The sequence below is a fragment of the Oratosquilla oratoria genome, chromosome 19, assembly GCF_046742065.1.
Source record: "Oratosquilla oratoria isolate Oo_2021 chromosome 19, ASM4674206v1, whole genome shotgun sequence".
Classification (NCBI taxonomy): domain Eukaryota; kingdom Metazoa; phylum Arthropoda; class Malacostraca; order Stomatopoda; family Squillidae; genus Oratosquilla; species Oratosquilla oratoria.
In genome coordinates, this window is record NC_134795.1 from 19,827,569 (window position 1) to 19,840,068 (window position 12,500).

The 12,500-nt window shown below is 40.8% G+C and overlaps 1 protein-coding gene across 3 annotated transcripts in view; it reads left to right on the forward strand.

Moving 5' to 3' along the window:
* The window catches only part of LOC143035774 (glutamate receptor ionotropic, kainate 2-like), a 76,247-nt gene that overhangs the window by 34,344 nt on the left and 29,403 nt on the right, over positions 1–12,500 (forward strand). For 2 of the 3 annotated variants that reach the window (XM_076202718.1, XM_076202716.1), the window contains exons 9-14: positions 1,371–1,502; positions 2,617–2,730; positions 3,667–3,873; positions 4,462–4,546; positions 5,301–5,439; positions 6,038–6,175. In XM_076202718.1, the coding sequence (XP_076058833.1) occupies positions 1,371–1,502; positions 2,617–2,730; positions 3,667–3,873; positions 4,462–4,546; positions 5,301–5,439; positions 6,038–6,175 (815 nt within the window). Of the gene's footprint in view, positions 1–1,370; positions 1,503–2,616; positions 2,731–3,666; positions 3,874–4,461; positions 4,547–5,300; positions 5,440–6,037; positions 6,176–11,397; positions 11,536–12,500 lie in introns of all 3 variants that reach the window. The other variant, XM_076202717.1, reaches the window with a different exon arrangement.

Sequence of the window (12,500 nt, forward strand, 5' to 3'; positions counted from 1 at the left end):
CTTCATATCTCTTTCTTCTTCTTCTTCTTCTTCTTCTTCTTCTTCTTCTTCTTCTTCTTCTTCTTCTTCTTCTTCTTCTTCTTCTTCTTCTTCTTCTTCTTCTCCTTTTTCTTCTTCTTTTTGTTTATTCTTCTTTTTTCTTCTTCTCTTCTTCTTCTTCTTGTTCTGCTTCTTTTGCTTCATCTTCTTCTTTTCTTCTTTTTTTTCTTCTTATTTTCTCTGCTCCTTTTCTTTCATTTTTTTCGTCTTCCTTTTTCTTCCTCTTTTTCTTCGTCTTTTTCTTCTTCCTCCTTTTCTTCTTCTTCTACTTCAAGAATGCCGAATAAGTAAAAATGTACGCCAGTGATGAATTTAAAAAAATGCAGAGAAAAGGCGAAAGTCACCCATGAGAATGGATGAAAGGAGATTCTTTCAGGATGGATGAATCGGTGGAGATGGATGGCGTGGATGAAGCCAAAGGCTTTGTGCTCGCTCGGGATGTCGAACAAGAGTAAATGTACATGAAAGGAAGAGAGTGTTGAAGACGAATGTAAAGACAAGAGTGACAAACTTTCCCTATGTTTAAGGTTAACTAGAGACAGAAAGAGAGCAAGCTGTGTGAGAGAGCAGACTAGAATGAAATATATTGTGGTAAAAGAGAGGAAGTGTAATTGGGCAGGTAAGTTAGCGCGATTGCCCGATGGGCGATGGAGGAAGTGTGTTACTGAATGGACGCCGCGAGATAGGAAGCGTGCAAAAAGGAGACCAGACAGAAGGTGGAGAGACGAGATAGAGAAGTTTGCAGGAGTGACGTGGTAGAGGTTGGAGCTGTCGTGGTGGCCATGGAATGGTATGAAAGAGACCTTTGTTCAGCAGTGGACTCAGGATGGCTGATTGAGTTATTGAATGATTGAGTATTATTAGTAATGATAATAATAATAATGATAGTGATAATGATAAGAATAGTAATAATAATGATAATGATAATGATAATTATAATAATAATAATAATAATAATAATAATAATAATAGTAATAATAATAATAATAGTAATAATAATTAATAATAATAGTAATAATAATTAATAATAATAGTAATAATAATTAATAACAATAGTAATAATAATTAATAACAATAGTAATAGTAATAATAGTAATAATAATAATAATGATAATAACAATAATAATAATAATAATAATAGTAATAATAATAATAGTAATAATAACAATATTAATAATAATAATAATAATAATAATAATAAATTACTCAAATTGATAAATATATCAATGTACAACTTCATAGTAAACCCATCCATACCTACTTCCACCCTACCCCACCTCCGTCATGCACTCTGAATGGCACTCACTGACGGTGTTCTTGTCCAATTCCAGTACGGCGTGGATCCCAAGGTCGAGAGCTACGTGCTTGGTCTGACGGGAAAGATAAAATTCGACCGAGAAGGATTTCGTACCGACTTCATGTTGGACATTCTCGAACTTACCCGGGAAGTTGGTTTGAAGAAGGTAACACACACACACACACACACACACACACACACACACACACACACACACACACACACACACACACACACACACACACACACACACACACACACACACACACACACACAAAGAGAAGAAATTAATTTTACTTGAGAGAGTTGAGAGGAAAGTGGAAGAAATAGAGTAAAAAGATAACAAATATATAGGTAGATAGATCACTGGTGAGACATGTAGTAACACATTTGTAAATCACAACTTACACCAAAGTTGGACGAAAGAAAGAGTTGAGTAAGCGAAACTATATATTTCGATTGCTAACTGCAACCCTCTTCAGTAGCAATCCTCTTCAGGAGTAATCCTCTTCAGTAGTAATCCTACTGAAGAGGGTTGCAGTTAGCAATCGAAATATATAGTCACGCTTACTCAACTCTTTATTTCGTCCGAGTGTGGTGTTAGTTGTGAAGTAGATAAAATTAATAAATACGTGAATAGATAACTGAATAAATAGATAAAGTAGATACAGGTCTTGATGGTGAGAGGTTTCTCTCTAAGCTTCTTCAAAAAGCAAAACTGATTTAAAATAAACAAAGCCTGTGTCCTCTCGATCCACCTTCCTCAGTTTATGGCAGTCCCTTAACATTTGACAATCAATTTACTATCACTAATACTCCTGGTACTATTAACCCCATTATTTTAAGAGAAGATTAGATCGCTTTATGGATAGGGATGACAGGTGGTAAGAGACATGGAGCTGCCTAGTGTAGGCCATATGGTCTCTTACAGTCTCCTTCATTTTTATGTTCTAATGTTATGAATGGAACAGACTTGATAACCATGTAGTGAGCGCTGAAACTATCGGTTATTTTAAGAAAAGATAATTTTATGAATGGGTATGACAGGTGGTAATGGACATGGAACTGCCTAGTGTAGGCCTTATGGTCTCTTGTAATCTCCTCCGTTCATATGTCCTTATGTTAAGAATGGGACAGACTTAGTAACCATGTAGTAAGCGCTGGAACTATTTGGTTGTTTTCAAAGTGTAGGCCATATGGTCTATCGCAGTCTCCTCCATTCTTTTGTTCTTATGCTCTTATTGTTTCTACTGCGACTACAACTACAACTACGGTTTCAGGTTGGCGTTTGGACCAAAGCTGGGGGTGCCAACTACACTAGGTCCAACGTGGAAGTCACTCAACAAGTAATCGAATCCTTGAAGAATAGAACCCTGAGAGTTACCACTGCTATAGTAAGTTAATCAGCGTCCTAAAAGAGCTTCCACGGGGACAGTTGAGAGTTCGTTTGAGTAAAAACGACTTCGGTTACAAAATTTTTGTTTTTCAAATGTCCAAATATCAAATTATATTTGTCCGCTATCTGTAGCAAAGCGGAATTATGAACTTAGAGATTATAAACCTATATGAATGTTAGACATATTGTTTAAATGTTCTTAGAGAAGCCTAGATTTCTGTGAGCGAAGTCATACTCTAGTTTTTCGAATCGAGGTTGGAGATGTTGAAGGAGAATTAGCCCAGTGTGGAAACCCCTTGACATCGCTGAACGGTCAAACCATACTCGTTCGTCTTTGTCCATTTATTTACTTATTTATAAACAAATTGATTTGCTTTCGTCTTACAAAAGTCTTAATTTATATCTGCCAGATGTTGTATTTGTTAAAAAGTCTAAGTTTACTATAATTGCTGGTTTGTTACAAAGTGAATTGAAACACTATACCATGACACTATACCACTTGTTGTTTCTTTTCCTTTTTCCAACAACAACAACAACAATAACAACAACGACAACAACAGCAATAACAACAACAGCTACTACTATTACTACTACTACTACTACTACTACTACTACTACTACTACTACTACTACTACTACTACTACTACTACTACTACCACTACTACTACTACTACTACTACTATTACTACTACTACTACTACTACTACTACTACTACTACTACTACTACTACTACTACTACTACTACTACTATTACTACTACTACTACTACCACCACCACCACCACCATCAATACTACAATAACCTTTACTAATCAAAACGATTCATCTCCGTCACAACAACTACAACGATTACTACAACTACTTCTACGAATTCTAACATGAAAACGATCTACTCTCGCATGAAATCAAAGTTGTTCACATACTTTCTCTTAGTCGGCGCCTTACACGATGCTGAAAGACTCGTCGGAGTCTCTCCGGGGTAACGACAAGTACGAGGGCTTCTGTGTGGACCTGATTGACGCTATCGCTAAGAGTCGTGGATTCAATTACACATTCTACCTAGTCCCCGACAAAGCCTACGGATCCAAGGATAAAGTGACTGGACAGTGGGACGGAATGGTACGGGAACTGCTCGAACACGTAAGTAATGTTGATCATTATTGAACCCGAGGACCCATACCGGCCGGCAACGGTCTTCAGGTTCTTCCATACTTTCCTTTGTCCCTCATTCTTAGCCTAAGCGCAGACTGAGACACGGGCAACAGAGGTGCCACAGCACAGAGCAAAGACAGACTTCCTGTTGCTGAATTAGAATACAGTTTGAACTTCTTTCATTTGAAATGCTGAGGTACTACATCCAGAAACACTACAAGTGAGAGAGAGAAGTTCAAAGTGTACTTCAGTTCAGCAACGGGAAGTCTGTCTTTGTTCTGCCTTTGTGTCGCCTGTTTCTCAGTTTGCTCTTGGAATGATGTTTCCACCTAGGGGGTTCTTATAAGCTGAACGGAAGTTCCTGGCGCTAGACAGACGATCTCATGCAGGGACATTAACTCAGCTACACTCTCCACCATCCTCAATCTTACCCTCTCCAGCGACCATAACTGAATTAGATATAAGGTACAAAGTACTTTGAGAAAACATTTCCTGAAAACATATGTGTGTAATAATGACATCAGTGATACTTTGTACACAGCCAGAACAGAAATTACATGAAGATTTCTTTTCCAGAGGGCTGATTTAGGTATTGTCGATTTCACCATTACCTACGAGCGAGAAGAAGCCATCGACTTCAGTATGCCGTTCATGAATCTAGGTTAGACTTTTTTCTAACTTTTAACAAACCTGTTCTAAATGCGTTTTCGTAAATGGTCACTAGATATACTCACCGTTCCACTCCTACGCAACGGAGAGGGGGAAACCCGTGGTAGGACAAAGCCCTGCCAGTTGTGGCAAGCCGCTGGGTTTCTTCAGGACGACGCTAAGTCACCATCCCGACTGACCTCGGGCCGTCGGGAACCAAAGCAGGTTCGGGAACTCGAACTCACGACCATCCGCTCATGGGCTCAAGACATTTTGCACTGGGGTACCGCGTAGCAAGAAATAATTCTATTTCATTTTAACTTATTCTATTATTATTTATTTCTTAGTTTATCTTATATCTATTAATCTTTTATGCAGTAGGCCTTTCTGCATGGTGACATCAATTTAAATATTTAAGATTCAGCTGGGTAAACAACCCAGTAATATGTTGTAATGATTGCTGATCAGTCCATTTATTTGCTGTTTTGTATGCTCATTTCTTTATATATCTATCTACGGATGAGGAAATCTCCTGTCGGCATGACTTGTTACTGTAATCCATAATAATCTTTGGCTGTAAAATTTCCAGATCTTTAGTACCATTTTTTAATATATAAAATAATTTACCCTTAACCAGATCAAAGTCATTCAATATTAAAAAGAAAATGACCCAATGCACGAAAAAAAAACATGTTAACAAGTTAACATCAACTAAACCGAACTATCCGGCATTGTGCGTAAGTCACACCATCGTTTCCTTGACACAGGCATCAGCATTATATACAAGAAGCCTCAGAAGAAGGATCCCAACTTGTTCTCTTTCATGTCGCCTTTCTCCATCGATGTTTGGATCTACATGGCGACAGCCTACTTGGGTGTGTCAGTGCTTCTCTTCATCCTTGCCAGGTAAAGTGGAGCCTTTCCTCTTACCTGACTCCCATCTGTGAAATACATTAAGTCAACGCTAGCGAAGAGTTGTGATATACTTGGAAATATAGTGTAGTTTCGTTAAATGGTAGTTATTAAAAATCGGTGTGGTCGATGTTTATTTTTCCAGGTTATACGGGAAGAATCAATTCCGTTGTTTTCGATCGCGTTTATTACTATCATTCTTTTATGATGACGTATATTGGTAATGATATACCTTTTATCGTACTGAAAGCGACCCTTATACGAGCGATGCTAGATCATAAATCCAATATTATATGTAGTTCGTTATTAATGAATAAGTTATAAGATATCTATATTAAGAAACAAAATAATAATCCCATTTTCTCTCTCTAGATTCAGAACATTATTTTTTTTATTATGAAATGTTGTTTCTTATTCAAAGTTTCAGGACTGTTTCGTCTTCGACGTGCGATGTCTCCTGTTCGTCGAAGAAACTATAACTTGTTGATTTCTTTCCCCGTTGTTTGTCAACAAACCAGGTGCAGAGACGCAGTTCTTAAACTAGCCGTGCCCAGAGCTTAAACTGACAGACTTTCTTCCTGACGGTGTACAGGATGGCCCCGAGCGAGTGGGACAGTCCATACCCGTGTATCCAGGATCCCGACGAGTTAGAAAACTGCTTCACCGTTGTCAACTCTCTGTGGTTCATGATAGCCACCTTCCTGTGCCAGGGGGCAGACATAGCCCCGAGGTAGGCCATACGAGTACATCGAACCCAAGACCAAGGTGGACCTGAAGATGGGTCTCTCCCTTTGGAGGTCTCCCGTAGCGCCCGGGTGATCGTCCGGGATCTCCGTCCGGAAACCTAGGCACTAGAGTGTCTCGCTTTTCATGAGTGGAGTGTTGGCATTCCTTGGAGTGACGGAGTGGCTAGCGTGATACACTTAAACATTCACCTGAGCGTGATTTGTTTTATGGTCCTAATTTTGGTTTCTCAGGAACTCATCTACACTTCCCCCCCGTACACCTTGCCATCTTGCTCAGCTCTCCTCTCGACCTGGCCACTCGCAATTTCCCCAATAGAAGGAACCCAGGCCTTGCTCACTAAGAAAGACCCTTCACCCTTTAGTGACTAGATGGACACCACTAAAACTTAACCTTGGACAGTTCAAAAGCCTGAAAGGTGACACAGAGCCTTAACGTGTTAAACTAACTCTTTAGTTCAGCAACTTGATATTTTGCCTTTTGGTGTCTCTATTCAATTTTTATGTTTACTATGGGTGCCACAGGGCGATTTTATTCAGCTCAGGGAAACCTTAATAGACGCCAATGGGCTAAACTCTGGTTCATAATCTAGACTTGACTTTAATTTCTACTTATCTAAATTGGTCACTAAACTGTTTGCCCTTCATGACGGAGAGGGATATATCATGCTGCTTCACCTACTTAATGTTTCAAAATTAATCTTCCTCCAGCTTTCCTGCCATCCCGTAGTTCTGTAATAGAATATGTTACTTATCATAAGAGAATGTACATTGTGGGACGTTGCATTACAATTTCTAAATTTCTTGAAGAACGCCGAACTGATCTGCACCCAGCGAAGTATTTTGACATTAGGCACTGGAAGTGGGTTCTACGTCAGTTTCACCAATGTTTGGTGGTTTGATGTATCCAACAGGCTATGTACAGCCAAGGACAAATCTATCTCCCCAGGTTTGTCCCAAGATAGATTGAGCATGGCGAAACATTATAAGAATCGGGTAGAGACGTGAAAAGAACAGTTAGTCACTAGCTGATTCTCATCATGATTGGCCATACTTAATCTATTATTGTACGTTGTAAGTTGCCTTGTACTAAGACATGATTTTTCGCTCTCAAAAGGCGCCCGTTGTAAGTTACGCCCTGGATAGAAAAAGATATACCCATTGTAACTTACACCCGATGTGGGGCATTGCTACTGAACGCGGGTTGCTATTTGTGTAAACCTCTTATTTGTTTGTCCATTTGATTATCTAGTCGTCATTCTATCTATTCTTCTATCTAGAAATCACTATCAATAGCTGTCATCCCCAGCAGTCTCTATGTACTCGAGCTTGTCGTTTCTCTGTTTTGGCGAAACCACCAAAACTTGAGAAGGTCCGAATTTGGCGAAGTGGTTCCCAAGTCTTACGGACCAGCTACCGTTGTAGCGGGGCCCTGGCTATGGCGCAGCAATGACTACACTGAACACCGTCATTCTCGATATTTGCATTTAAAACTTCAACCATCGTTGCTCTGTCATTGTTGACCCTGCTCTCTCTCTCTCTCTCTCTCTCTCTCTCTCTCTCTCTCTCTCTCTCTCTCTCTCTCTCTCTCTCTCTCTCTCTCTCTCTCTCTCTCTCTCTCTCTCTATCTATCTATCTCTCTCTCTCTCTCCTTTAGACGACTACAACCAGGCACGCTCGTGCTTTCTTTCAGAGTATGCCCAACGAAGTTTGCAGGCAGTGGACAAACTCTGGTATCTGCACTGATTCCACATGCGACTCCTAATGTGTGGCGACGTGGGTAGCGCGCTGTTTAAAAATCTACACTCCAATTGTGTGTGTATGCGTGTGTGTATGTGTGTGTTTGTGTGTGTGTGTGTGTGTGTGTGTGTGTGTGTGTGTGTGTGTGTGTGTGTGTGTGTGTGTGTGTGCGTGTGTGTGTGTGTGTGTGTGTGCGTGCACTTGTGTATTCATCTCATCTTATTTACCAAATTACAATTTAAGTAAAAGAATTACTCTCCCGGGGTTCATCTGTTAAACTTGGCTTAAAGTTCTTTCACATTTTTTGCCCATTTCCTCTTTTTAGTTATCCCAAAAGTTAAGTATCTATAAAGAAAACTAAGTTTCTTGATATCATTCAATTACCTTTTTTTTTTCCAAGATCTCTTGTTACTCTCCCATCCAAAACAAAGTTCCTTGCCAATGTTGTCCACTCCTTTCATCGTTCTGAGAATAGGGATTACGTCATCCCTCTTTCTTCTTTATTCTAATGAAGGGATACTGTTTTAGATTTCAGAAAAAAATAGGCAAGAACTGGTTTACAATTAGAGTGGAATTGGAATAGACTTAGTAACCATGTAGTCAACGCTGAAACTATTGGTTGCTTTGAGAAAAAGTCAGATAACTTTATGAATAGGGATGATAGGTGGTAATGAACATGGAACTTCCTAGTGTAGGCCTTATGGTCTCTCAGTATCCTTCATTTTAATGTTCTTATGTTCTTAAATTTCCTCATAAGGTCAATGGTAGCCTGACAACCTATAATTCTTATAATGTGCTCCAGTTTTCACAGTAGTCACTGATGTGGTATCTTGTCAATGGCCTCCCATAGATCTTTGTACACTCAGTGTACTCATTCAACTCTGTCTTGTAACACACATACTACCCTTGAGTAAAAGCTTGATCGATTTGAGACACATTACCTTTCATTCCTCAATTCACGTTGGTTGTCTATCAAAATCTCTGACTACTCCATATGATTAATCAACCCACTTATCACTTTTCTCTCACGTGATTTATCTATCATGTTGATTAAACACACAAGGATTGGTCCCTACTTCCGTCTTCATCGTAAATTGGTACCACATTAGTTCCCTTCCAGTCCTGAGGCACTATCCCTTCTTCTAAAATCACAATTAGGCTATGAACCATATCCGCTAGTTCTTTTCTGCATTCTAGTATCTAGTTGGAGATGTCGTCAAGCCCAGGGTGAGGCCTTCCTAGCACTTAGTACCTCGTACTAGTTTATATACTACCTTCGTGCCTATATTCATGTTTTAACCCAACATTACTACTTTCCCATTCTCATCTACAAATTATTATTTTTTCTTATTTCTAGTATTTTCACCACTTCTTGATCCATGATTTCCTGGCCTTCCTTCTTTTCTTGTGTCGTGGTCTTAGTTTAATCTTTTCTCCTTTTCTGAGTTCCTCCATCAATTTTTTTTATATGACTTGGCCTCAGTGTATCATCGTACCTCTAGTTTATAATCTAACTTAACTTGATTAAATTTCAGACTTTTGCTCTCCTTTCTGTGTTAGTCAACTTCAGCTTTCTGTTCAACATCAAGTGCAATCCATTTATTCAATGAGGAGTATGCGCCAGGAGACGGGTAGCTGCGGCCGAAGCCATCACCTTTGCCCTATTATGCGCTTGGACTGTTGAGGAAGGTAACAGTAGGCATTCTGAATATTTGACATTAAGGATTTGATCAGAACATTGTACCCTAAACAGACAAGTTTCAACGCATACATTGCTGATGTTCTGTGATCAATTCTTGGTTTCTTTTTGGTTAGCCTTTTCCCTAAATTTCTTGTTTCAGTTTCCTTGTGCATAATGTCTTTTTTTCCAGACCTCCACAAAATCAAAACTCAAAACATCTTATGAAAACTTCCCCCACACCCCATTGCATTTGGTGCATCGTGATGAGCTTTTGCCATTTGTAGTTCTTTCATCCCCAAATATGTATATGCGTGTGTGTGTGTGTGTGTGTGTGTGTGTGTGTGTGTGTGTGTGTGTGTGTGTGTGTGTGTGTGTGTGTGTGTGTGTGTGCGTGTGTATGTGTGTGTGTTCACAGGCTCGGAAACATACACTGTGTTTACTTTTTTCGAGCTTGGCGATCCTTTTGTTTGGCAGATGTTGAGCGATTATCCAATCCGAGTATCCATTGCCTATATCAGCAGATCTCAAAACTAAAACAACTGCACCTACCCGGTGAAACTTGCCCCTGGTGGCTTTATTCAGCTGTAACAAACACCCTTTCCCATCTCGGTGGATGTTAGTGCACCCAGACTCATTTATTCGCCTCCGTCTTATACGAGCGCGTATTAGATAGCTGGAAACAAAATCCAAGGCACACCCAGCCGGAAACACTGTTTTCCACTGGAGGCGAGTGAGAGGTGTATCCTACGGCCAGGTTCATTCTTATTTAGTTGAAATACAAGTCGCTTCTTCTCGATTATAGTTCTCTTTGTGGAAAAGATATTCCCATTTGTCGCGGTGGGCTCGAGATTTCTATGCTCAACTGTTTTCATCGTCTTCCTTTACTACTTTATTCGATTCTATAGGAGGGATCCTAATGGTTAGCTCCTCTTTTGCTTCTGCTTTTCCCAAATCCCTACTAATCAACCAGAACTCCAATTCTAATCTATTTGCTTATCTTATCTCTTAACCAGTCTATCCACATTGATTAACCAAGTGGCTGACTGACTGATTCATTAGGATGTGTTTCGTAGTCTACATCTTTAGCATCTGCCCGTAAACCCAAGCCTGACCTAGCTTCCGCCCTTGCACGGTAGAGTAGACCACTAGCCCTCTCCTTGTTGTAGTGTGTAGCGACTAGGCCTTCCAATCACAAAGTCCGGTGATCGAGCTTGGCTCAGGGTGAGAACAAGGCTTCCGCGAATGGTTACTGTCAATGCTGAGGCGTTGTTGGACGGACAGCTGTGGGCTTAAACCCAGGTAGCGTCCGCATCAACGTGAGCGTCAGTGGCGAGGTAGACGCCGCGCACCTTCTTCAGCATCCGAATGCGTAGTTACTCCTTCCACAGCTTTGGCACCAAGAATAATGCTTCCGCTCACAGCGCGAGTGGTCACTGTCCATGCAGGAGCACCGCTGGCGAGTTGGTGGGTGATAACCCGGTTAAGCAGAAGCGGCGGGGGTAGAAAATGTTCCTTCGTCAGTATCCGAACGAAGACTCGCTCCTTTCGCAGCTTTGGCAACCTTATCTTGAGTGCCTGGTTCCTATCTCATCATACCTCGCTTGCAGGTTGGCCCAACCCAGCGCTTACGTTCCCCCCGACGTGATGAGTTGCTGTTCCCCCCCCCCTTTCTTCAAGCTTTAAAAAAAAATCTCACCGCTTCTTCCTATTCCCCCTCCTTACCTCTTGTGACACCCTGCAGCGTGTGTGAGACTTTGTAGCACCTCTTGGGTATTGTTGGTCTTTCAGGATTACCCCCAACGAATGGGACAACCCTCACCCTTGTATCCAGGATCCCGATGAATTAGAAAATACAATCTCTCTGGACAACGCCTTTTGGTTCACAATTGGTAGTCTTATGCAACAGGGTTCGGACATTGCTCCAAAGTAAGGTTTGGGTCTGAGTGGAGTGCTCACGAAGTCTATTTTTCTGAGACTGATCGTAGTGGCGCTACTCAGCCGCCTTTTGGCGGCAGGAGAGGTCGTAGTGATCCTCCTCTCGTAGCTGCGTCGATCTTGTGTGCCAGCTTCTTTCGGTTGCTTGATGGTCCCCTAGCTTCGTTAGGGTGGGTTTACACAGGATGTTGGCCTTTTTTAGCTCATAGCATGCTTCGGTATGTATATCTGTCTGTTTGAGACTAATTCGCTGTATTTGTTATCATGTACACCGCCTTTTAGTTATGGTTGTGTAGATAAAGACTTCGGGTTCCCGTGACCTGGGAAAGACGCAGTTAGAGAAGAGTGGACCCATGTGGCGATTTCTTTTTTCCATCTGTGTTTACAACATCTGTAATGTAAACCCAGTCTTGAGTAAGCTGCGCGGCCACACAGACAATCGCATTTTTATTTAGATGTAGAAAAGTAGATAAGTAACACCTCTAGGAGTGGATGTAGACCACCACCTAATCTTAGTGTAGACAACTTTCGCTTGTAGGAACCTGTTGCGCGGATTAGTTGGTCCAGAACGCGTCCTGCATCTCGGTAGCGGGCTCGATCATTGTTGTATAGGTTGAGTCTTCTTGTAAGACTTACGTTGATAAATTGAACGTCGGAGGGCCTTGGCCATGTTTGTTGGCAGAAAGGTCATTGTTCCTACATTGGGTTTTTCATCAGGCTAATCATGGTACCGTCCTGTGGATGATAGTGATACTTCTCATCTATCCACTGATAACATCCATAACATTATCCTTTGGCAGATATTTCAACATCTTGTCCCTCATTCGATCACTCCAGCCACCTTGGTTATTGTCATTCATTCAAACTCTCCTGTCAGCTTTCTCACGCAGCGGTTTTTTTTTTTTTTTTTTTTTTTTTTTTTTTAAACTTACTCTTACCTTTCTGATCACTGCTAT